This window comes from Hyperoodon ampullatus, assembly GCF_949752795.1.
Source record: "Hyperoodon ampullatus genome assembly, chromosome: 9".
NCBI classification, from domain to species: domain Eukaryota; kingdom Metazoa; phylum Chordata; class Mammalia; order Artiodactyla; family Ziphiidae; genus Hyperoodon; species Hyperoodon ampullatus.
Window position 1 is genome coordinate 64,240,580 of NC_136922.1, and position 27,562 is coordinate 64,268,141.

General features: G+C 43.2%; 1 protein-coding gene across 3 annotated transcripts in view; it reads right to left on the reverse strand.

Annotated features, from left to right (window-relative positions):
- Window positions 1-27,562, reverse strand: part of PDE1C (phosphodiesterase 1C) — a gene marked incomplete at both ends in the record, with an annotated part of 536,637 nt that overhangs the window by 321,847 nt on the left and 187,228 nt on the right. For all 3 annotated transcript variants that reach the window (XM_079712011.1, XM_079712013.1, XM_079712012.1), the window contains one exon: window positions 22,714-22,885. In XM_079712011.1, the coding sequence (XP_079568137.1) occupies window positions 22,714-22,885 (172 nt within the window). The remainder of the gene's footprint in view (window positions 1-22,713; window positions 22,886-27,562) is intronic.

Below are 27,562 nucleotides of genomic sequence, written 5' to 3' on the forward strand. Positions count from 1 at the left end.
TTCTTCTTCCAGGGTTCACATGGAAACTACATTCCCCAGCCACCCTTGCTTTTAGACTGGTACCATAAGACTCAGTTCTGGCCAGCGGCATGTAGATGGAAATAACATGTGCCACTTCCCAGCCTGGCCTCTAAAACATCTCACACCATCCACCATCCTCTCTCTCTTTCTCTCCTGCTCTCTAGACAGACCATTGGAAGCTAAGGTCTCTGAGATGGTAAAGCCACATTATGGAAGGTGCCCAGATTCCTGAGTTTCTGAGTTGGAGGTGGCCAGAGAGAAGAGATGTTCAAGCTGCATAGGATGGTGGCCAAGTGAGAAATACAGTTTTATTGTGTTAAGCCTCTGAGATTTGAGGCTTGTCTTGTTCATTACAGTGGCAAGCCTATCCTAATACAGAATGTATATACAAATGACCCTAATGACTAAAACATTCTAGGGCAGTTCCAAATGCGGAAAAGGGAGGGGGTGACATTCATCTGTGGCATCAAAGGATGACAGCTATTGGTCTTGCAGAGTTGGGAACTGAATATTCCAGGTGGAGAGGTCTCCCTAAGAGAACTACCAAAACAGAAAACAGCAGGCCATGGTCAACAGTCAGGACTGGCATATGGTTCGCTTTAGCTGGAACACTACAGGGAAGAATGGGAGTCCTGGAAAATGAGCCTGTAAAAGAAAGTTCAGGCCCTACCATAGCAAGTCCTAAGTGATGCTTTAAAGAGGTATCTCAGGGACTTAAAGCTTGCAAGCAACTGCATGACAGGGGCAGATTTACAGGATCATTCTGACCCAACATACAGGATGAATTCTGTGTGAAAGAAGGTGGCAAGGAGCCCAGTGAGAAGACTTCTGCAGTAGTCCAGTGTTCAGGGACGGCCTGAACCAGGGAATATGAAAAAGAGAGTCCTGAGAGACATTCCAGAGTTGACATCCCATCAGCGGGTAGGAGTTACTCAGCTGTGCAGGACACAGTATCACTGACGGTGACTTCATGTAACTTAGAATCATCTCTTCAGCCTCTCTTTTTACCATCCCCGTATGCTAGCCTAAATTCCTCCCATCTTCGGGCTACCAAATATTTTGCAGCTGTCAAGTACAAACAGTTTTCAGGAAAAGGGATTAAATAGGTTTAACTTGTTATTCAACAAGTTGTTCCCATCTTCCTTTATCCACAGTCCAAGACCAAGACTCACATTTTAAAGGGCAAAATGCACTTTTTCTCTTTCTTTTTCTTTCTTTATTTCTTACTTTTATTATTTCTCTTTTTCTACTAAATTCAGATCAACAAGTATTTATTGTTTATTCACAGAAGCTATGCAAAGTGTTCGGGACATACATTTAAATAAGAAAGTGTCTGAAATTAATAAGTATCTCATAAGTAAGGGGTCAGAAATTCCAATGCACGTGTAGCAACTGTAAGACAAAATGAAATGACTTGTGTGACCCCAGGATATAGGAACTCACAGAGAAGAACTCATTCTGCCCAGGCAGGATGCGAAGGCAGTGGTGATACCTGACCTGGGCGGAGAAAGATACATAGAACACTGCTGGGCTGAGAGAGGGGGAGGAGCATTCCAGGCCATGAGCAAAAACATGTCATGGTAATGAGCTTGCCAAGACTGCAGATGGTAAGGAGTCTAGTATATTGGTCAGGACTCAGTTTGAGATGACAGAAACTAAACTCAAACAGACTTAAGCAAGGCAGACAGACAGACAGAGAGACACTAAATTGGCTCATAAAACCAAGCTTTATCTAGCTTCAAGTGGATCCAGGGGCTCAAGTGATGCCGCCAAGACTCTGTGTCCACTTCTCTCTCAGTGTTCCTATCTTCTGTGTCAGCTTCATACCCAGACAGCCTTTTCCCCAGGCAGCAACATAGCCCCTGGGAGGACCTGACACATCCTACCAGCTTTGCACCACACTCCCAATACTTCCTACAAAACCACAGGTTGGTTCTGATTGGCCCAGCTAGAGGCACCTGCCCATCTCCAGCCAATCCCCATGGTTGGAGGAATCCTATACTTCTGCCAGTCAGGCTTGAGATACAGGGCCAACCCAGGAGGCTGAAGGTGGGGTCAGCCCCACCCAAGCCATGCGGGTGGAAGGTAGAGGAACAGAGCTTCCCTAAAGGGAATGAGGCTGCTGTTCCCACAGAAGAAAGAACACATGCTGGGTAGGAAACAAAGGTCACCACAACCGGTATGGCTGGGGAATAACACAGCGGGTAAGGATGGCAGGAGTGGTGAGGTGGGGGAATGGGGGAGGATCAAGACGAAATAAGGACTTACCATGGATCATTTTTATGATACGCAAAGGAACACGGATTTTATTCTTCAGGCTCCCATTTCTCAACTATTTTCTCCCATAACATAAATGGTGGATGGCACCATCTTGCAGGCGTATCTGGGGTTTATTCGCGATTTTTCCATGCATTAGCTCCAATTCCACCCTTACTCTCTCACGCTAGACAGAATGATACAGTGAACCCTGCTCTAGTGGGTTTTTAAAGAGTAAAACAAAAAGAGAATAAATTATTCACAGACTTTTGATTCAACAATGTTTCCCAATGCCTCAGATGAGCACAGATGCTGTAGGCAGTGGGGAGCCACTGAAGGTTTTTAAAGGTAGGATGGGTCCGATGAGGAGATTCTCAAGGCAAAGAGGCCAGTTGGGAGGCTATTAGAGTAGAAAGGTGAGGAGTGTCAAGGACTTGAGCCAAACTAATAGCTGGAGAGAATGGAAAAGGAGAAGCTAATTACAGAGCTACTGCACAGGATGTAACTACTTACTGAATGGAGAGCAGCAACAGAGGATGCTTCAGGTTTAGCTGACAGCTTCCAAACCATCCATTCTCATCCCTCCTCCCCTTCACTCTGCACTTGCCTCCCAACTACAACATTCACATGGGAAAAAAAGCAAATCATGGGGAGCAGATATGGAGACTCCTATCTAAACGAAGTTCTTCCTCTCAGGTTCAGAAGAGTGTTTCTTCATAACTGCTTATTAATTGTACTTTAAAATATAGTCAAATTATAATTTGTAACAATAACTGTTGGTGATTTTATGTGATTATTAACGATTGTGTGGGCATTGCTAATAATACCTATAATTGTAATTGCCAATTATTACAGAATTATTATTACTGACAACTCAAAACAGTGCCTTATGTTTTATAGCACTTTGCCAACTTTATACTTTTATTTATCTCCATTTATTTCATTTTCACAATAATTCTGAAACAAGTATTATTGATCCCATTCCACAAACTTTATCAGAATGAGTGACTTGCCCAAAATCATACAACAGATAAGTGGCAGGGGCAGGGTTGAAACTCCAGATTTCTGATTCCTAGGACCATGATTTTTCCACTTGGTTTTGGTCCTCATTACTTGCAGTAAAAATTAATAAATAAAAACTGTATTCCCAGTCTGAGAACTGGATCAACATTTAGCTTTTAGATTTTTAGCTACTCACATTTGCCCAAAAAGAACATTTAAATCAGGAGGAATGAGGTATAGGTAGTTTGGGGAAAGTAGAAACTAATACTCAGCCCTAAGGGCAGATGGCAGATGGCTGCCAAGTGGTTTGGTCTTAAGGATCCCACAAGAATCCTGTCTCCAAGTCACTCTGGCACTAGAGCACCACAAGACTGTCCCAAAGTCACTATGGCCCCAGAAACTACCTGTCTGTATTTCTGTTACAGACCTATGTCCAGAATGCCCCAGCTAATGTGCTTTTGGGAAGAGTATATATTTTCTATCACCCCCTGGGGGATCAGGATGACATTGCAGGATACCTGGGCAGAGCTCAGCATAAGAGAACTTTAAAACCCTGAGGCTTCCAAATAAGGCAGAGCAGAAGCTGATAACATTAAAAAAAAAAAAAAAAATCCATTATACTTCCTAATAACAGGTCCCAAACCCTCTGACCACTATACTTTTGTGAAAGCTGCTTCCTCTTACTGGAATTTGCTCTTCCTTAATAAAACCTAACCTTAAAAATAGTCATATAGCTTGCCTTCAAGGCTCAGTCAAATGACATTATTCCAAGAAGCTTTGCTGAACCCCCCCCACAGATGAAATGCTTCTTTTCTCCACCTCCAAAATTCCCAGAGCATTTTGCACCTCAGTGCAGCCTGCACTAGAGCTCCCACTGTGGCTCACTCATCTCTACTTACATTGGTGCTGCCAGTAGAAACATAATGCAACCTGCATGCCTAATTTTCCAGTAACCACATTTAACAAAGTAAAAAGAAGTAGGTGAATTAACAATATATTTTATTTAACCTAATACATCCAAAATATTATTTGAACATATAAACAATATTGAAATTATTAATTAAATATTTCACTTTTTTGTATATGTTAAGTCTTAGAAATCAGTGTAGATTTTACTCTTACAGCATATCTCAATTAGGAGGCTAAATTTTCATTGGAAATTCTTGATTGTATTTAGATTTCATACAATGTACAGCTTAAAATGTAGATTCACATACTCAAGTTGTTCCAGACATAATTCTCAATGGAAAACGTTAGTTTTGCAATAACGGTTACTGAATGATCTCTTTTTTCAAGCTTATATTTAAATAGCTTAAAATTAAATAAAATAAAAAATTCAGTTCCTCACTGGCACTAGCCACATGTAGGAAATGGTCATCATACTGGACAGTACAGCTATCTATACTACTAGATTATAAACTCCTCAATGGTTTACAGGGCCTTATTCACCACTGTATGCCCAGCATTCAGGTCACTGCACTGCACATAGTAGTTACTCAATAAATGTTTGCTGAATAAATGAATGCATGAATGCATGAATGGTTCCTCTTAGTATCGCCCACAGTATCAAGCAGAACACTTTCCATGTATGACAATAATTGTGCCTCTTACTTATATAACACTACACAGTTTACTAAGGTCATCATCTTTTCATCTTCATGAATACCCACCGAGAGAGATGTTATTTCCACATCTTAGGCAGAAAACAAAACTACAGCAAGCTTAGTCTCTGTGTGTAAGGTCACTTAATAAAGGGCAGAGCCAAATTTTGAACCTAGATTTTCTGACTCCCAATTAACACTCCTTCAAATTCACTGGCAGCTGCTCTTTAGTGATCAACAAACGTATGTAGAATTGAATTAAACACTTCAGAGTGCACAAACAATGCTCAGTACAGCTGCGAAAGGATTCTCTCCAATGTCCTGTATCAATAGATAATATGAATATCAAAATTACATAGATCTTATGCATCAATTAGCGGAAGATATGGTTGCTTGACAAAAGTCAAGTCAAAACATTTTAAGACCAAAGAGATTACAGTTAATACCTGTTTGATAAGAAAATGCCAAGTGAAGGAGAGTTAGAACAGTATCTAAAGAAGAATATCAAAGGCATTAACAGCCGGAGCACCTCTTATCTCAGACCACACTGTGCTTCTGGGGAGTTCCACAAATCTGCCTGGGGTATGAGAATCTAACCCAGGTAAATGATCCTAAATCTACAACAATCTATTTACACAAAGATGTCCCTCACAGCATTGTTTATATTACATTTGCAAAACACTGGAAAATTTTCAAATATCAGCAAATGGTTTACTAAACTATAGTACATCCACGAAGTGACTAAATTTAAGAGTTTTTGATGCTCATAAAAGTTTAAACATGGAGAAATGTTGGGTGGCTCATACTGTTAAATTTTAGAACATGATACTGTGAGATTAAAGAGAACTTAAACATATTCATAGAAGAAATCAAATTTTAACAATCTGCAAAGAAAGAATAATGGGTAACATTTTCCCTTTTCCTTTTTCTATGAGCATGTATTACATTTATAATAGAAACATATTTTTTAAAAAAAGCTTTAAACAAACAGGTAAACACATCTCAATACCCCCTTGTCCATCCCTCACCATGGATAAGGAAGCTCAAGTAAAGGAAAAGATTCTTCTACTTTTTGTTTAGAAAACGGGCTTCCACTTGTAATCAAGGAGATAATCTTTTTCTCTGAATTGTTGGTCTAAGCTACTGAGCCAAGAACTATCATCACCCTTTAGAAGGATGTGACAACTGCAGGGCCACAGTCTAACTTGATGCCTAAGGTCACACAGCTCTGCAGAACTGAGTCCAGCCCACAGACGCACTCAACTTTCACAGCAGAGCTGCTCATATTCCCAAAGTACTCTGGCTGGCTTCCAGCAGATCCACTTCCCACTGGGCCACAACAGTGTGGGGCTGCCTTACACACTTGGCTGATCACCTCCCAGCTCTGGGAGATGTTGTTCACACTATTTTAAGGGAATCAGCCACATTGAGTTCTCAGTGATAAAGAGACTGGGATACGAAATGCTCTTACAGCAAGCCAAAAGCTGGCAAAGACCACTCCCAAACCTCCTAGGCTTCCCTCTGGCCTGGACTATGAAATAGACCATCCTTCTTCCGAGTTTGGTAGGATATCCCAAGGATGAGCAAGGGCTAATATGCAGAAGGACCCCTGCCAAGAAGACAAAGTCTCACATCTTGCTGATGGGATTCCAGAGGGACAGGCAGAACCATTCAAACTCAGCTGAGGGGTTAAGCATAGTTCAGTGATTAATCACTTGGATTCTGGAGACAAGAGAGAACAGAGGTTCAAAACCCAGCTCCAACACTTGAGAGCTAAGTGATCTTGGACAAGTTATTTAACTACATTTCAGTATTCCCATCTGTCAAAGGAGCATGCTAGTAGTACCTATCCCAAAAGATTATTATAAGGATTAAAGGAACATTTAGAATAGGGCCAGGCCCTTAGTAAGAACCATGAAAGGGTCCTTCATTTGCAATATTGGTTGACCACCTCCTAGTACCAGGACCATTTGCAGTTCACCAAGCACTGTGCTGAGCTTTACATACTGTATTGTTGTTAATCCTCACAATAGCCCCAAAGCATAAGTATGATTATTTCTGTTCTACACATGAGGAAACTAGTGCTGGGTGGGGCGGGGGCGGGGGGGTTGGGATTAAGCAGCTTGGCCGGGTCACGTATGAGAGAGGCCCCATCCAAACCCAGGTCTCTTAGGATCCAAAAACAAAAGGTCTTCCCAGGTGAGGCCCAGACTCAGAGTAAACGTATTTAGGAGAAATAAGTACATTTCTCTATCATACTTACTTGGTAAGGTTTGCTTACTCTGTTAAGTGTTCTCTCTTTGGTGTGGGGTTCTGCTCCTTCCTGTGTATGTCATCCACACAAGATTTTCTCTTCCTTCTCCTGACTCCTGTTTCTCACCCCAGGATGAATTAGAGCTCACAGCAAAGGCCCCAGGGCTTGGGTGAACTAGGAAAGATTGCTAATCCTCTCCCTGATGATGGGGAAAGATGCCTTGCCCAAATTCAACTCCTGTCCCTGTCCTGCATCCCCTGCCCCAGCTACTAACCCCACCATGATCTGCCATGGTAATAGCAGCAACAGTATACTGATTTTCCATGGTACTGGGCATTTTCTAAGCACTTTCATGTACAATCATCTCCTTTGATCTCACAATGATCCCGATGGGTAGAAAGGGAAAATATTTATCCCTGTTGTACAGATGATAAAACTGAGGTACCGGGAGTTAATAACTTGCCTGTTATGGCTAGAGAAGGGCCCAGGTTTCTTGCCACCTACAGTGCTCTTTCCAAAGCACTGAAGGTTCTGAAGCTTTTCTTGAATCACAAACTCTCATGACAATCTGCTGAAAGGTTCAGATTCCCTGAAAAATAAATATGTAACCCTAGGCCCTCTTTGAGGCATTCCCAGACCCCCTGAAGTCATCCACTAGTGCCTGACCCCAGGTTAAGAGCCTGCACTACACTTCATGCACATCCATACTAACCCAAGGGAGAAAAACTGAACATCAGGAGCCACAGGGAGGTGCCAAGGCCTTGGTCAGGACAGAATCCTCAAGAAAAAAATCCTCCACATTGTTTTGCTTTAGTCAGTGTGGGACAGGGAAGTGAAGGATTCTCTTGTACCTTCAAAGAATGCCTGGTAACTCTAAGTTCCAGAAATGCCTTTCCGGGGTAAACACCCAGTGACCACAGGACCTAAGTTTTTCAGGGCAGAAAAGCTAGGTTTTAGTCCAACGGTCTCTTTGATGTTTGATTAGAATAAAAATGGTCACTTTGGAGGGCCTCTTTGAGTCCAGACTTGAGGAAGTCCTTAGCTCCCTGCCATGTACTAGAGCTATAAACTCTACGAGGACAGGGACCACGCCTATTTTGTTTCCATGTTAAACCTAAAGCCTACTACAGTGCCTGGCACGTGGTAGGAGTTCGACAATGGTTATCATGAATGAATGAACCCTAAGAAGTTCCCACATCCATGCCTGACCTGATTCCCCTACTTTTCAAAACTTGCTCTTTTCTAAGCCACCTCCTCTACATGGCACATCTGACCACATTCCCTGATTGTACTTCCTCTGTGCCATGGACATGGTTCAGTGGTGTTTCTGCCAGGTAACTGCTGCTATTCAATGATGAATGCAGAGATCAGAGAGGAACATTTTGGGATCATGTGGAATAAAAAGCAATCCTATAAATGTAAATTGTTACCCTATAAACATGGATTATTATTCACAGAGAGGAAGATGTATAAAATACTAAAGGACAGGGCTTCCCTGGTGGCGCAGTGGTTGAGAGTCCGCCTGCCGATGCAGGGGACATGGGTTTGTGCCCCAGTCCGGGAAGATCCCACATGCCGTGGGGCGGCTGGGCCCGTGAGCCATGGCCACTGAGCCTGAGAGTCTGGAGTGTGTGCTCCGCAACAGGAGAGGCCACAGCAGTGAGAGGCCCGCGCACAGCAAAAAGAAAAAGAAAAACTGGAGACAACCTAAATGTCCAACATATATTCTCACACACACACACACACACACACACATTATGTGGCAACTTGGAAAAATGCTTAAGATAAAACATTCAGTAAAAAAAATTAGAATACAAAACTGTATCCACACTGTAATTATGACTGTAAGAATAAGTCATAGATATAAAGACTTCAGGAAGGATGCCAAAATGACAGCAGGGATTATAATATTCAGGATTCTTTTCTTTTACCCTTTATCAAATGTTCTACAAGATAAGTATATTATTTTTATGACAAAATCTCATTTTGTAAAAGATGAATAAAGGAGGACTGGTGACTAAGAAACTGAGGCAATGTTGCAAAGTGAGTTTATCCAGAAGGTGGTGAAAACACGTCAGCCACTGAAACTGTAAGCAAAAGTAGTCAGTGCCTTCTGAAAACTTCCACCTATCACATTCTCAAAAGAAAACATGTACGTCGCCTAAATTCTGTTGAATTGGCTTTTGGAGAAAGACAACATAAGGGACATTTGGTGACACTTAAGTTATCTAAAATGTCATGGACATATGGCATCTCGAGGGGTGGGAGAGCTCATTCTGTGATGATTCCAAAACTCCAGACCTCCGCTCCAGATAAAGACTGTAAAGAAAAGGGAGCAACGTCTATATCCGGGAACCATGGTCAGGAAAGGCCTTGATGGTCATTAGAAAAATGGTGCCCTGTGGAAGCAGCAAACACCAAGGCAATGTGGATGTGGGAGAAGGAGGGAAGGGAGAAAGGGCCAAAGGGGAGTCTGCAATGCAGGTAGAACCGTGGTTCTCAGGCCTGCTGCACTCCACAAACCAAAGAAGCTTTCAAATCATACAGTTCTCTGGGCGCTACCCCAGGGATGCTGTTTTAATCACTCGTGAGTATACTGTGAAGCCTGGATTAAGAACCACTGAAATAGAAGTTAAATAATAAATCTGAAGAGAATAGGGATTACTAAGTAAAAGACAAGGTTTTCAACTGGGAGAAGATGAAACTACAGCATGGAGGGAATTCGCCTGTGGTTGCTGCTGATGCCACTGATATTATTCATTAGAAAAGGGAAATAATTTTAGAAATTGTCTGGTCTACTTTATCTTAGATCTCTCTCTCTCTCTCTCTCTCTCTCTCTCTCTCTCTCTCTCTCTCTCTCACACACACACACACACACACACACACACACACAAATACACACACCTCAAAAGTTGAACTTGAGCCAAGTAACTGACTTGTTGGTGATATTTTATAATTTAAAAAACTACAATTAATTGAGATTTGGGACTATGCTAAATGTTTTTTAAATCTTTTTTTGAAATGATTGTAGACACACAGTAAGTTCCAAAACTAGTACAGAGAGCTTCGACATACCCATTACACAGTTTCTGCCAACGATAACATCTTACACAACTACAGTATGTTATCAAAGCCAGGAAGGTGACATTTACACAGTATAAGTACCTAGCCTATGACCTTACTCAGATTTCAGGAGTTTTTATGCTAAGTGTTTTGACATACACTTTCTCATCTTATCCTCCCATCATTACTATTTCCATTTTGCAGAAAAGAACACTGAGCCCAGGAGAAGCTGAGTAACTTTCCCAAGGTGGTAAGTGACAGACAGGATTAGGATAGAAACTCAGCTTTGCCTGATTCCAAGCTCCAGTTCTAAACCACCTTCCTCTACCAGGTCCCTGTATTGCACACACACACACCACCATGGTTCATGGCCGTTGGGGACAAAGGGCTCTAGCAAGACTGCAGGGTGATGCTGGTGACAAGCTCGTAGGAGAGGCCTGTGGGTAGCAAACGTGTGAGGTCACAGCCAGGAGAGCAGTAAGTCTTAAGAAGGGCCTTCTAGTTCTCCAGCCCAGCAGCTAAAGTGGCATTTGTAGGCTGAGCTATATTCTGCAGGAGGAAGGGGCAAGCAGGGGATGAAGCCCAAGAGAGCAGGCCAGCAGGCAGTGAAGTAAGAGTCCATCCTGGGCACGAGGAAATGGCAGGAAATGAAGAGAGTAGGCTGATGCTGGTACTTCACTGGGAAGCAGACAGGAAGCAGGAGCCTAGCTAGAAAGCAAATCCACACCAACAACCAAACCAGAAGACACAGACCCCCTCGTCCATGCTAGACCAAGGAGGAAGTGTGGTCTAGTGGTTATATGTGGGTTCTGGAGCCAGAATGTGTGGCTCTAAATCCCACCCACACCTACCAGTTGGTGGTCTGACTGATTTTTGGTAAGTTAACTTTGTGCCTCAGTTTCTCCATCTGTAAATTTAAAGTAATAAAAATTTAAAAATCTCCCAGGATTGCTGGGCAGATCGAACAGACAGCATGTAAAGCATGTAGAAAAGTGCTTGACACATCACCTTCAGTCGGGTTAGCTACTGTTATTACACACAACGTGACTGGACAAGGATTAAGAGGAAAACGCTAGAAACTAAAGAGAGGGAGAGGGTGCCTCAAAGGTCCCTGGTGTCGGAGTGGCTTTTCAGTACTAAGGGACACACCTGAGGGACAGCCAGATAAAGTGAATTCCTTCACACAACACAGGGCCTACAGCTAACTGTACATCTCCCAGCAGCACTCAGCAGGATGCTGACGCGGGGTGGCATTACCTATGACTACAAGGCACTTGCTGGTACCAGACACTGTGCTCACTGCTCCACATGCAGAGCCCCCTTGACTCCTCACACGTATCCCTCGAGGAAAAGAAGATTTCATCCCATTAAACGGTTGAGGAAACTGAGGCTCAGCTTCAACTGCCTGCTCAAGGTCACACAGCAGGTGAGGAGTGGAGCTGGGATTAAAACCAGAGCTCAGGGGCTTCCCTAGTGGTGCAGTGGTTGAGAGTCTGCCTGCTGATGCAGGGGACACGGGTTCGTGAGCCATGGCCGCTGAGCCTGCGTGTCTGGAGCCTGTGCTCCGCAACGGGAGAGGCCACAACAGTGATAGGCCCGTGTACCGCAAAAAAAAAAAAAGAGTCCAGACAATACACTCACACTCCTTTCTCTGGCTAAGTAATGCCTCCCCCAACCCACTCCATGGCACTCTCGCCACTCTGCAGTTTCCCATCATTCCAGTGGCACCACCAGCTTCAGGTCAAGATACTGCCTTCCACCAGATTAGAGCACCCAGGAGCCCCTACCCGCAGGACAGGGGATTATTTACAGCCTGGATTTGCTGATACACTTCTTCATATTCCAAGTCAAACTTATTTCTGCCCATTAGGGTTGATGCATTTTAGACTAAAGGACTGCCCATACCACCCTTCTTTGTGTCCTTTCTCTCACAAACACCCTCCCTGGGCTCCAGGTAGGATGAAGATATAACGGCTTATAAAACAATGGATGAAAGAAAAATCCAGAATCCATACTGACACTACAATCTAGAAAGGGAGCAAGAGAGGAAGGAAAGGGAAAGCTCTTATTTACCATCAAATGTCATTTAATAAATGGAGAAAGAATAATAGAGTTAGAAACTACCATTGATTCAGGCAAGAATCATCAATTGATGCTAAAACCATTGCATAAAAGTTTGTTAAAAAAGAGATTATCAGCAGCTGCATAGCACAGGGAGATCAGCTCGGTGCTTTGTGACCACCTAGAGGGGTGGGATAGGGAGGGTGGGAGGGAGACACAAGAGGGAGGAGATATGGGGATAGATGTATATGTATAGCTGATTCACTTTGTTATAAAGCAGAAACTAACACACCATTGTAAAGCAATTATACTCCAATAAAGATGTTAAAAAAAAAAAGAAAGAAGAGATTATCTTCATCGTCTCAAAGTTATCTCCCACAGATAACTTACTACCTACAAAGGGCAGAACGGCACCTTTACCGGGGAGACATTAGGGGAAACAACCTTAATGAAATAATCAAAGCTAACATCACCAGTAATGGGACAATCGACAGCCCTCTTCCAGTGCTGCATGGAGGACGCAACATCTACATCACTTATATAGTATTCCTGTCAACATGAATAACCTGAATCAAATCGCAAGGCAATGATCAGACAATCCCAAATTGAGGAACATTCTGCAGCACAAAACATGTGACCCGTTTGCTTCAAAATGTTAATGCCATGCAAGACAAAGAAAGACTAAAAAGCTGCTTCAAATTAAAGGAGACTGACAACTAAATGTAATGTGTGCTTCAGGAATCGGTTCTGGATCAGAAAAAAAGATTGTCATAAAAGACATTGGAACATTTGGTGAAATCTGAATGTGGGCTGTATATTAGATAATAGTATTATAGCAAAGTTAAGCTTCCTGAATTTGGTAATTATACTGTGTGTGTAAGAAAGTGGTCTCACTCTTAAGCAATACAAGCTGAAGCTGAAAGGTCATGATGTCTACAACTTAAGGTCAAAAGATTTGGAAAAAAAAGATAAATAGATGATAGATTTGATAGCAAGCAAGCAAAAGTGACTCTAGGTGGAAGATAGACAGTTGTTCATTTTACTAGTCTTATAACTTCTCTGAAGGTTTAAAAATTGTCAAAATAGTTTTTTGAAAAACAAGGTAGGTACCTACCAGTTGGCTCAGAGCTAGACACAAAAGCCTGATTCAGTGCTACCCATGGAAACCTAATGACCAACGAAACTCAGCCCAGAACAGGGCCAGACAGGGTCGAAGATAGAATAATTATCAAAACAGTAGAGAAACACAAAATTTAGTAAATATAATTCAGCCCCCTGCATACATCCCCTTTCTAATTCTCAATCTGGACCATTTTCAAAGAATGAAACTGATGTACAGATCAAGGTTTGGATCCCGGAATCCAAGTTTGCTATTTGATTCACATCCTCCTGTTTCTGGCTTTGCAGAGTGTGCACAAGTTATACTCTTGGGCAGTTTGCAATGTGTATGCCTCCAAGTACTTGACCCCATCACCTGAGCCAGAATCATCATCCCTTTCAAAGGAGGACAAGCATGTCTACAGCTCTTGTTCAAATAACCATCCTTCCCCAACCAAGCTGGCCTCTGGGGTCTACAGGTAATTCATCTTAGCAAATTCAACTCCTGCTGCACTTAACAGTAATCAATAAATGGGGAGCAGCTAGACTACAGTTATGGGGCTGTCTATTCAATAACCATTAGCTGCTACTACATTTAGAAGTAATAGAAAAAACAACGGTCCCTGTTCCAATCCACGTGGGAAGACATATTTTCACAAGTGTCTTCCCCAGATTGTCCATGCTCTTCTTCCTCCATAGGTTTTTAAATCCCATGCTGTTCTCCAGCTCCATTATTCCATCTCTGCTGCCAGGCAGAAAACCTTAGTCTTGATGTTCTGTGTATAGAGGGCAGAAGCATGTAAATATAAATCCTAATTCTGTAATTTAATTAGAAAAAAATATGCAGTCTTCTTTCTGCTTCCCCAAAGATTTCCAAAAGCTCCAAAGATCTCTGCCTATGGAATAAAAGTGAACCTTCTTCTCGTGGCAAACAACACCCTGCCATATTTGGTCTCAACTTTACATTTCCAATACTGCCTCAACTTCACATGCCTTAGACACAAATCCAACAGTTCCTTCAACATATGCCGTGTCTTCCTGCCTCCTGACCCTGGCTAACACCGTTCCTTTTGCTTCTCTTTTATGTCCACCATGATCCAGGCTGGCCTGTTTCAATGGTTACACCAAGTGTCATTCAACATATTCACTGATCCATGTGAGGTCCGGGGGCAAGGGTATGTGCTGGTCCAGTTCTCCTCAAGTGGCTCCAGTGCCGGGCATGGGACGTGACTGCAGAACAAGCACTGAGCATTTGAATGGGAAGAGAGCATCTGTTATTAGAAAGATTCAATAAGAAGGAAATCTCTCCTTTCCTGCTAGCAAGGGCAGAAACCCTGCCTTAAGGCTGCAAGTGGGGACAAAAATTTCTACAGAGTAAAACACAAGGTAACATTATCGTGAGATTCATAACATAACCCGGGATCCCCCACTGCTGAGGACAGGGACCAATCACCAATCAAGGGATATCCAGACTCGCATTACCGCAGGGCACAGTTTCAAAGGGTTTTGCTCTATTTTTATTTAGGGAACCTTAATTTTACTGCAGAAAAACCAATGAGGTAAAGTCATTCATCACTGAAAGTTTCTAAGGCATAACATATGGTGCTTCTGAGGTATCTCCCAGTGTAGGGTCCCATATCAGTTAGGCCAATCTGCCTCTTTACCTCATCCACCATTAAGACTTAGCCCAAGGCCTGGTTCTGGGGAAGAGGAGGATATAATGTAGGAGAAGCAGGAAGCCAGAGGCCCAGCTTTTCAGACTTGGGGGATTATAGGGAGATGAGACAGATGGGGCAGGAGTGAGACTTCCTCTTCTCTTTCTAGAGGGACATCTACCCATAAACCAGAAGGTCCACATCTGAGTAAACTCTGTGGCCAGTACAGGCAGGTAGAAGGAGGCTGGGCTTTAGCTTCCCCAGGTTGTCTCTTGGGTTCTGCATGGTTTGGACAGGCCCCAGAGGTTCCCACAAGCTCCTGAGGTTGAACCTCAGAAGTTACCAGGGATTGTGCTTGGGGAGCTGGCCCATGAGGTTGACATGGGGACAAAGTACCCAAGGGCTAAAGCCCAGACCATCTGATCCAGAAGCACATGAGAATCATGACCAGACCTTGATGGGATGCACAGCACTGCCATAGAGAGATGGGAGGCCTTCCTTCACTTAGAGAGAACTTCAGAGACTCCTAGCACACTTCAGGTCTCTGTGTGACCAAGGACAGAAGTTCCTGTTGCTCATCAGGAAGCACGGGAGGTTGACCCACGCTGCACACTGGCAGAGAGATGGAGATGAAGCCTCCAGGAGTATCCGAGCCTCTCCCCTGCCTGACAGTACTGAAGCTCCCCACTCCTCCCTGTGGGATTCTCCTAGGATGACTCACTCACACTTTGTAAAATGTGCTGCTAGGAGTTATTCTGATTTAGGCATAGACCAAGTTGTTGAGGACACCTCGGATGAGTGCCATTCCTATGGGTAGAACCCTGGCTTCCCCAATAGCCTGATGAGAATGTGTCTGGTTTGAAAAAGGATACGCTCTTAAGGGGAAGTTAGCCTTGGAGACGCGTCCACTGGCTGGCAACCAAAGTGTTCAAACCAACTGTACAATATCCAACATTCTTTAGCATTTCCCTTGTACAAAAGAAACAATTATATTTGGGGTACGATTTTAAATGCTCCCTTCTCATGTTGTAATTTCTTTAGTTAATCTCAATGTTTCAGCAAAGTCTCCAGTGGGCAATAAAAGTACAAAAGACTAAAAAAAATTGTGGCCTGCCCCATGTTCACCCCACCACTAGAGCCCACGGGGAAAGATGCAGCAACAAATATAAAATCAAGTACAGAAAACTGGTCCAGGATTTCTAGGACAGTAGCCTTGAAGCTGAAGCTGTGCCCACAGCACAGAGCTGGCAGTGGTGGGCCAGCAGAGGATCGCAGCATGGTGTGAGACTGCATTAGCCGGGGCCTTCTGAGAAGCAGGTGCCAAGGAAGGACTAGACATGCAAGAAATTTATCAGGGGGAACATCTGAAAGAGAAAATGGGGAAGGAGCCAGAGGAGGCAGGGAGAGGCGAGATGCAGGTCTGACTCCCAGTGAAGGAGAGAAGGACGGCAGGTTGGGTGGGAGCGTCTTAGATCACAGTGCAGTTCTAAAGAAAGTTCACCAAGGAACTTGGAGTCCTCGAGCTGAAGTCACCATCAGAGGAGTCCCGTGTCTCCCAGGAATGGCCACCCTTAGGATCCCTGGCACTCTTAATCATTGGCTGAAAGTGCCCTTGAGAAACACAGCCAGAGCCATCACAGGGACAAATATCCTCGCACAGAAGCTGGGGCCATGGGTCAAGTACATTCCCTGTGGTCAGAGAGGTGCATTCACATGGCCACCACAGAGACAAACTCCCTCTTTCCCAATATACTAGTGGAAGGACCCGGAAGAATGCAAACGGAACGGTGTCTGCATGATATATGCTTTGTCGATTTCCAACATTGGAAAATCTGTCTATAAAAACTTGCTTTGCAAAGAGAAGCCTAAATATTTCCCTTGTGGGAAGCCAAAGTTGCAACAGAAACTCTTCTGAGTTTTAAAAAAAATCAGAATTCATTCTTTCATTTTTCCCCTTCACAGACCTGAGCAAAACTCTACTGCTTTGGATTAGCGAAGACTAGAAAGGAAAAATGTCAACTCCAGGGAGACAGCACTAAGTCACAGAAGTAGGGGACCCCGAAGTTCCTGGTGGGTGACCAACATATGGTGATAGAGAAAGACATGTGACCAGACTTTCCCATGAGCTAATTGGGAATTTTAACCCATGACTCATCCCGGGGTGGGGTCTGAAGCTGCAGGGGACGCTACCCCACACCAAGCCATATCATCAGCCAGATTGCACATTTCCTGAAAGTAATCAAGTCAGAAACTGGTTTCTTGGCTATAGCTGTTGGTGGAAAAATGAATGCCAAAAGCCAAAATGAGGATGAGTTCAACGATTTAATTCTGCGTGGAAAACGCAATCCATTAAATGGCACCTGACAAGGACTTAATCTCATCTGCGGCCGAGGGTGTTGGCTCAATGCAGTTCTGCTGTCTGGAACATATTCTTAGTAAGTTATGTATAGAATCAGGGACGCTTTTGCCAAAGCCCAAATAAGTCCATTCTGTGTGGGAGGAGAAGTTCATCAATCCCCCAGTGACTCTCCAAGGAGTGAGCATACTCTTCTTCCAAATGCAAAATTATCAAAACCTATGTTGAGTCACACAATTCAAGGTAAGTAACTGAGATGGCCAATGTGCTGGATGGCTTCAGAATTTCCACTACTGCGCAAGGAGGTCAGGCCAGAGGCCAGCCTTGCTCACAAAGTACCTACTGGGCTTGTATTCCCAGCCTGGGGCACATTGCACAGCCCAGTCACAGAAGAAGGGGTCAAGGTGCAGAGGATCAATCCACTCCTCAACAGGATTTTGAAAAACTGGGAGAGAAGGAATGAGGGGCTGTCATATTCATCGCCCACTTAATCCTAGCAACAGGACCCAAGGCCACTGCTGTTATTTCACTGTTTCCATTTGTAAAATGAGGCAACTGAGAATCAAAACCATGACTCAAAATCACACAGTTGAGAAGAGCATTTGCAAATTCATGCCTGTGGTATTCCAAAGCCCATGCCTCACTCCTCAGAGGGTGGTCCTTGGACCATCACATCACTTGGGAGCTTGTCAGAAACACAGATTCACAGGCTGCTACCCAGACCTACTGAATGTGCGTCTGCATTTAACAGGACCCCTCAACGAATTTATTGGACATGAAGTTTACCTTAATGGGCTCCTACCGGAAAGGGGTAGGTGGATCAAAAACGTAAGTTTAGACTAGAAAAAAGATTTAGTGCAATAGAACAGGGTCAGTCTCATAGGATAAGCCTCAAACTATATATCCAAATTGCACATCCAGATTAGTAGAATCAATCACACTATCTTATTTCACCAACAGCAAACCCAGAAGCAGGAAAGCCAAGGCGATGTGGTGGTAGAACATGGTGGACAGGTAAGGCTTTGGAGCCAGGTGGACTGGGTTGAAATTTCCAGCTCTGCCACTTGCTGGGTGGCTTTGGGTAAGTTACTTGATCTCTCTGAGACTCAGTTTCCTAACCTGCACAACTGGGATAGCAATACACACCTTGCCAGGGTTTGGGGAGATTAAATGAGCAAATGAATGTACAGTTTCTAGACATAGCAGATGCTCAATAAACATTGGTTTCCTTGACTTTCAGTACAATCTGGGCTGGGTCTCACCTTTGCAAATGTGCACACTAGAAGCTGGGGAGATAAAGGGTTCTCAGCAGCCAGCTCTTTCCTGTTCTCTTGGGTCCTCTAGTGGTAAATACTAAGATTCCGGTCACTAATCAGACTGGCTGGACTGGTCTATCTTCCTTAAGCTTCAGGCTCAGCATATTCTCACATCTCTTTTAAGAAAAACCTGAGCAGAACAAGGTTCAAAGGGACAGGTCGTGAGGAACAAGGAAAACAGGCACCTGGGTACAGTTCCCAGAAGTGTCTACTTTCAAGACACTCAAGCCTTTTTATTTAGCTATGGTTCCCACTTTCCTCTTTTCAAAAGTCTCGGGTTTTGAAAGCAGACTTCTTCATGCCAGAGGCTTCGTGAGCTTTCAGAGCCCACAGTATCTGCACCTGGACCCACAAAACCCAAGTCTGATCTTATTCACCGTGTGTGTATCTGCTCAAAGGCGTGGAGGAGCGGGAGGTGGCTGCCAAGCGCTACCTGCATGTGCATCCCCAGCTGCTGCCCGGAAGGACACCCCCACCTCCCACGCCCACTTCTGCATCAGTTACAGAAGCTGATACAAGAGGTGCCCTTGGGACAGAGTATCTCCCACAGATGGAAGTAGCTGAGGGCAAGGGTCCCAATGAGGGTCCCATGGTCTGACTGCCTCGCAAACAGGTCCAGCACCAATAAAGAGGCATTTCCTTGCCCAAGCAAAAAAAAAAAAAAAAAAAAAAAAATGATGACCATATTTTGTGGCCCCAAATTCCAAATGCCCTCCAAGTGTGAACGAGGAGAAAGAGAAGGGAGTAGGCAAAGCTATCACTTCTCCCCTGTTGCTCGGTGGTAACGACCCTGCAGAGGAGCTATGAGGACAGAGGATGCCAATTCACAAGAACCATGTGTTCCTCCACAGCAAACAAGACTGCAGAACTGCAAAGGATGTTCATAGTCACATGCCCGGATCCCTTAATTGTGTGGGGGGTTGTGTATAAGTGTGTCCACACACACACACACACACACACACACACACACACACACACACACACGGCACGGTGGCTGAGAGACTGAATTTCAGAGTCAGAAAAAAGAACCCAACACCTCAATCTCAGCAAAGGGATGACTGTACTGCTTGGTTAAAGAAGTTATCGTAGGGCTTGAGAGCACTGATCATGGATGCACCCCTGAAGTTTAAAACTGTAGGAGCATAATGCACTGGTCGTCCTAGATTTTCCAGAGTCACTAATATTGGAGTCAGCAATTGCCAGGTTTTTTCACTCCTGGAGTAAAAAGTGAGGTGGGGGGAACACATTGTGATATATTCCTATCACATTATTTAATATCCAGCTATAACTCATTCCTTCTCTGCAATCCAAAAGGCATCTAGAAAACAAGTGGTATTATTACAAGGGCAACTTTTTTTTTTAATTTAATTTTATTTATTTTTTATACAGCAGGTTCTTATTAGTTATCTATTTTATACATATTAGTGTATACATGTCAATCCCAATCTCCCAATTCATCACACCATCCCCACCCCTGCTTTCCCCCCTTGGTATCCATATGTTTGTTCTCTACATCTGTGTCTCTATTTCTGCCTTGCAAACCGGTTCATCTGTACCATTTTTCTAGATTCCACATATACGCGTTAATATACGATGTTTTTCTTTCTGACTTACTTCACTCTGTATGACACTCTCTACAAATGACACAATTTCGTTCCTTTTTATGGCTGAGTAGTATTCCATTGTATATGTGTACCACATCTTCTTTATCCATTCATCTGTCGATGGGCATTTAGGTTGCTTCCATGACCTGGCTATTGTAAATACTGCTGCAATGAACATTGGGGTGCATGTGTCTTTTTGAATTATGGCTTTCTCTGGGTATATGCCCAGGAGTGGGATTGCCGGGTCATATGGTAGTTCTATTTTTAGTTTTTTAAGGAACCTCCATACTGTTCTCCATAGTGGCTGTATCAATTTACATTCCCACCAACAGTGCACACCCTCTCCAGCATTTGTTGTTTGTAGATTTTCTGATGATGCCCATTCTAACTGGTGGGAGGTGATACCTCATTGTCATTTTGATTTGCATTTCTCTAATGATTAGTGATGTTGAGCAGCTTTTCATGTGCCTCTTGGCCATCTGTATGTCTTCTTTGAAGAAATGTCTATTTAGGTCTTCTGCTACAAGAGCAACCTTGATTCTGCTCTAAATTATTTCTTGATAAGTAAGCTGTTCCCACATTTTGCTTATAATAATTTACCTGCAACAAATCTCACAACTGACGTTACTACCACAATTAAGGACAACTGCATTAGAGAATATTTACCCTCTAACATTGCTGTTGAAATCAACTATCTTCTTTGGAAGAAAGGATGGTTCCAGGATAGCACAGAATTGTATTAAGGAGACCAGTGAATGAACTACAAATGCCAATACATTTCTGGATTCCACTGCTATAGGACTGGCATATTTACACCTACTGTGTTTTTCCTACTACACACCAAGTGCTACAAGGAACCAGAAATAAATCCTGACCTTAACAAACTTATAACTTAATCTCTTTCTGGAACCAAGACATTGGCACATAATACAACTAGCAGATCAAAAGAAGTTCATGGCCATCAGTACCTTTTCTCTATTAAAGAGCACAGAGGGAATGCAAAGAGAAGGGATGATGGTAATGGAGTTGGGCTAGCAAATAAGATGTTCTTTTCATGGGAGCAGCTCTTTAGCTATTCACTGAAGAAGACGATGAACCTGGTTTGAGGTGGAAGGTGTAATTACCAGAAGACAGTATATGAAGGAGTTGACTCCACCAGAGACACTTGGAGATGAGAACACACAGACCATGAGACCCATTCACCCTCCCCTCTCCCCCCCCCCAGTCACTTGCAGAGAATCACAGGTTCATAGAATGTACTTCTCTCTACTTGAGTGGTTTTTAGTTTATTTAAACCTCACAATGCAGTAAACCCTTACTAGGAATAAGAAAAGCATCTGCCTTGCAATTCTGGTCCCGGCACTGCATCAGTCACATTATATAAAGAAATCCAAACCCCTATTCATCACTCCTTTACAGAACTCATCTATAATTCAGTCCACACTAAGAACCTTCACACAATGAAATGGTTTTTACTGGGCGATTACACATATCACCTGGATGCAAAAGAGAGCACATTTTTCGAGTATATTTCCTGTACTCCAAATCCTGTCTGATTTGTTTATGAGGGAAGAAAAGGGAAGCTTACATGTACTACTAGCCATGTGGAGAGTATGAAAGCCTTATATAATGGAAAGAAAAATGAAAGAAGTAAAATTAGAAATACAGGGGGAAAGGAGGGGAGGAAGGCAGGCTGGCAAAATCATTAAAACGTAATTTCTGATACCAGTACGACTGCATATTTCAAAAGTGAGTTTGAAAGACCCATTCAGAAAAAAGAATCACTTTTCTATACCGCATCCATACCCAGACTGATTTTTATTTAATACAGGTGAGAAGGTAAGGAGACGCCTCATGATGGAAATGGAGTACAATACAAAAAGAAAACACCAGAGAATTTTGCAGGAAAACGCAGGACTAAACGATGAACAAGAACAGAGTCAACAGCCACCTGGGAAACCACACAAGAAGATCCGCACTTCATTTCAGAAGGCAGCAGCTCTCATTTCTCTTACAACTAGAAAACTTCCCCCAGCAAGGGACTCTAAAGGCACGGGGCTGAGTTAATTCCCACCACATGCTTTTTCCCTGTGCACTTATCTCCCTGCATCATCCTCCTTTGAAGCAAAAGACTCATTAATCCAATTCAAATTGCCAATGTCAGTAAATCCTTTGCCTCAGCATTTAAACGCCAATGCCAATTAAATACCAACAGCAACTTAACTACTGATATGGTCTTCACTACATTCAGGAAATCCAGCCAGAAGTTTAGCGGGCATTACTTCCGACACTACTTCATCAATTCTAATTTACTTCGTGCAGAGAAATGAGGTAATTTGCTGGCCACGCTGACGTGGCATCCAACTGGACTGAAATAACTCCACAAGCAAATAAGAAGGAACAAACTGAGTTGCAATCCACCAAACCTGAAGGACGTTTTCACCAAGGCTTCCGGGCTATCAAGCTGAGGCAATTCATCAGCTAGGATTTCCTCCGGTGGCCGGGGGTCATGGACAATCGTCGGCCGTGGCTTCTCCTTGACATTCCCTGTGAGACCGTCGATGAGGGAGTTCCACAGACAGTTCTGCGACTTAGACCCTGAGGCATGAGGGGGAAAAAGGGGCGCAGGTGAGTTACCAACCAACTCCATGGCCTGCCTTGCCCAACTCGGGATTTTCAAAAGCACAGCAGGAACACTGACATACCTTTCATGATCTCCACCAACATCAGAGGGCTCCAAAAGGTTTTGGTCAGGCAACTTATGGAGTAACCAGGATTTTTTAAATTTATATACAAAAATAGGTTAACACTCTGAGCATTTTAACTCACAGCTAAGTATTATGAATATATATCCTGTCTCATTTCAGTGGTAATCAACTCCAACTCCTGACAGAGTTGTCGGTATTTACTGAAGTATTTATTCAGCAACTGAAAGTATACAAAGGACTACCATTTTAGAGAACAGCAGGATATTCAGACAAAAGTCTCCCCTGTGAACGTATCTTGCCTAAGGCCCAAGTTTCAAGACTGTATTCTGTGGAGACACCCACCCCAAAGAGGGACCCCTGTCTAAGAACTAGAACCCACTACAGGCAGGTTCATTCTTATGGAAGATCAAGACTCAAGGAAAACTACACTGGATGTTTACCAATACCTTACCCTACAAACACTTCAAACATATGAGATGAACATTAAAGGCAGACCTGAAGTAGATATGATGCCAAAAATAGGGCCTGATCAGCCAGGTAATCAAGGTCAATATCAACAGTGATAAGTTATATCCTTGATACGATGTGATGAAAATGGCACTTTACCTCCATGGTCTTTCTCCCCAAAATATATAACCCCAGAGTACTAAGCATGTTTCTATCTTCTGTAAATGTAATACTTTAATATCTGCCCTACATGCGTATCCCAGACATTCCCTGTTTGGACAACCAGAAAATACCCTTGAGTCATCTTGCCTTGGCCTCCTGCCTCTGTCACCTCCCCCTTCCTCCCTCCCCTCCATTCCTCAGGAAGAGTCCCCCCTCCAAGGGGCATGCTTTTCAGACACCAGCCAACCAAACCAGCAACCACACCCCAACACCTCCCTCACCAAGCTTTCACATCCTGAGCCACTCTCCACCTGCCCCGATAACCCCAGACAGGTACCAGACATCTAGGGGCAGCCCCTATGCCCCAGAGCGCACTAAAATTATTCAAACTAGCCAGTCCTGAGCCTGCTTACCTGGCAGAACCCATTCCTTCCTGCAGAAACCACAGTAAAGACTCTTGCCCACAGTTCCTCCCTCCCTCGGCCTCACAACAACCCCAATGCTTCTCAGCGTGGCTCCGTGGGATGACGTGTACCCCCTCTTTTGGGATCTGTGAATACTAACAAACTATCTTTTCAATGGCAGTCATGCCCTGATCTGTTGGCCTTACCACACCTAAAAATAATAAAACCCATTAAAACACTCAGTCTAGTCACAGGGAAAAGACAGATCCCAACAGACAGACACTCTGCAAAACATCTGACCAGGACTCCTCAAAACCGTCAAGGTAATCAAAAAACAAGGAAAGTCTGAAAACCTGTCACAGCCTAGAGGAGCCTAAGAAGACACGATAACTAAATGTGGTATCCTGATGGGGTCCTGAAACTAAGAAAGGACGTTAGGAAAAACTAAGGAAATTTGAATAAAGTATGTACACTAGTTAATAATAATGTATATCGATATTGGTTCATTAATTGTGACAAATGTACCATACTAATATAAAAGCTTAATAATTGGGGAAACTGGGAATGGGGTATTTGGGAGCTCTTTGTGCTATCTTTGCAAATTTTCTGTAAATCTAAAAATGTTCTAAAATTAAGAGTTATTATAAAAATACAAATAAGTATTAAAAATAAATAATAAAAATAGTTATTATTTTAAATGTCTATGAGCAAGTTATATTTTTAAGGTACAGACTGAGGGCATGACCACTATCATTACCCAGTTACCATTGGCTGGTGCTGGTTATCCTCTTCCCAGAGGAAAGAAAGCCTTTATCTTTGCTCAGATATACTGTCAGGTCTCTTAGTCATGCACCCATGGAGCTGTGTCCATCCAGAGGGGGTTGGCTTTTTCTATCCCATCCGTGCAGAAGGAGGACCTTTTTCTAATTCACACAAAGACTCTTTATGGGGCATGACGAGGTGGGCATGGAGGGGTAAGGAGCAGTGCCAGCTAATGCACATGCATGTGATCGGTGGGTAGAGAACAGATTCGTATGCTCGTGAGGATGCCTCCCTGATCAACCATCCACAGCCCACAATAGAAGAAATCACCGTAGTTTGTTGTGCCTGAAGGTTGTCTCTGCAGCTAAGATCAAAAGAACTTCACACACAAAAGGGAGCACCTCATGAGGACCCCTGAACCTTCACCAAGGACACCCATGGGTCCAAAAACAACTCTTTTAATGACCATGGTCACGAATGATCCTTGGGGGTGTACCACATCCAAACTGCTTTTGTGTCAATCCAGAGAAAATTAAGGCACATTAAGAGCAGGAAACAGAGCCTTCCAACTCCTGAAATGCAAGACAGCTTTTTCAAAGTCCTAAACACATATCTTAATAAGATCTGGTCCTATTAATGAAAGTCTGGTTTTGTGTTAACGAAGGTCTGGTTCTAGGAGGAAGACAAAAGCAGCAGCCTGTTTTCTTAGATTTGATCTAAGTGAAGACCTTACAATAAACTCCCTGCCTATTTCCCTTCATTCTTTCATTTACTCATTCAATATACAAATTTTGAATTCCCTCAATATGCCAGATTCCATTATGGGCTCTCGAAATAGATGAATGAGACTGGTTCCCTTGGGATGAGTCAGCCTATAAGTAATCACAATAAATGGACAATGCACCATAACTAAGGGACAAAGAAGTGCTAGAAGGGGCAGAGGAGAGCTCCCCCCCTCTGCCTCAGGGCCCTGGGGAAAGCCACACAGCGAACGTAATGTCTGATATGGGTCTAAAGCAGGAACAGATCTTCAGCAGATGGGGAAGAGAGAGAAGAGCATTCAGTGCAAATAGCATGTGCAAAGGCTCCGCGGCAGAACAAAGCAGCTCGAGAGAGAGGACAGTGACCAGAGATAAGGCCAAAGATTGGTTGTATAGGGCCTTGAATAAAATGCTAATTATTTTAGAATTTCTTCTGTAGGCAAAAAAGAACTAAAGATTTTTAACCAAGGTTATGGTGACATGACCATTTCTGTGTTTCTGAAAGGAAACTAGGGTGCTGTAGAGTAGTGAACCTGTGGGGACTAGCAAGGCTATATGAAGAGGTCTGTGAATCCATTGTATCTGTAGATGAAATAATGAAGTCTATATATACGACTAATTTTTAAGTATATATAGATATGATTAATAAACTAGAAATTTATGTAAAAGCACTAATGAATGCATAATAGGTTTTTCATTTTCTCAGTCAGTGAATCAGAAGGGTCATGTGATCCAAGCTATCTGTCCATCAGGGGTCCCAGATGGACAGGCAATAACACCTTCAGAAGTTGTACCAGCAGCTGCAAAGATACACTGGCAAGTTTAAAAGAAGACAGCCGCTATGGAGAACAGTATGGAGGTTCCTTAAAAAACTAAAAATAGGGCTTCCCTGGTGGCGCAGTGGTTGAGAGTCCGTCTGCCGATGCAGGGGACACGAGTTCGTGCCCTGGTCCGGGAAGATCCCACATGCCGCGGAGCAGCTGGGCCCGTGAGCCATGGCTGCTGAGCCTGCGCGTCCGGAGCCTGTGCTCCGCAACGGGAGAGGCCACAACAGTGAGAGGCCCGCGTACAGCAAAAAAAAAAAAAAAAAAAAAAACAACTAAAAATAGAACTACCATACGACCCAGCAATCCCCCTACTGGGCATATACCCTGAGAAAACCATAATTCAAAAAGAGTCATGTACCACAATGTTCATTGCAGCACTATTTACAATAGCCAGGACATGGAAGCAACCTAAGTGTCCATTGACAGATGAATGGATAAAGAAGATGTAGCACATATATACAATGGAATATTACTCAGCCATAAAAAGAAACGAAATTGAGTTATTTGTAGTGAGGTGGATGGACCTAGAGTCTGTCATACAGAGTGAAGTCAGTCAGAAAGAGAAAAACAAATACCGTACGCTAACAAATATACATGGAATCTAAAAAAAAAAAAAAAAAGGTTCTGAAGAACCTAGGGGCAGGATAGGAATAAAGACACAGATGTAGAGAATGGACTTGAGGACATGGGGAGGGGGAAGGGTAGGCTAGGACGAAGTGAGAGAGTGGCATTGACATATATACAATACCAAATATAAAATAGATAGCTAGTGGGAAGCAGCTGCATAGCACAGGGAGATCAGCTCGGTGCTTTGTGACCACCTGGAGGGGTAGGATAGGGAGGCTGGGAGAGAGACACAAGAGGGAGGGGATATGGGGATATATGTATATGTATAGCTGATTCACTTTGTTATACAGCAGAATGTAACACAACAATGTAAAGCAATTATACTCCAATAAAGATGTTTAAAAAAATAAAAATAATTTTTTAAGGTTAATTTTAAGTTACGTAAATTTCACCTCAATAAAAAAATATATAAAAAGGAAGAAGAAAAAAAAAAGAAGATGACTGTGGCAGAAGCTATAAATACGATTCACTCAACATTCATTCCCAACTCCCTTTTTACTTGCCTTCCTCTTCCAAAGAGGCTAGAAGACAATATACTCAATTTCCCAGCCTCCCTTACTGCTATGGCTAACCATAT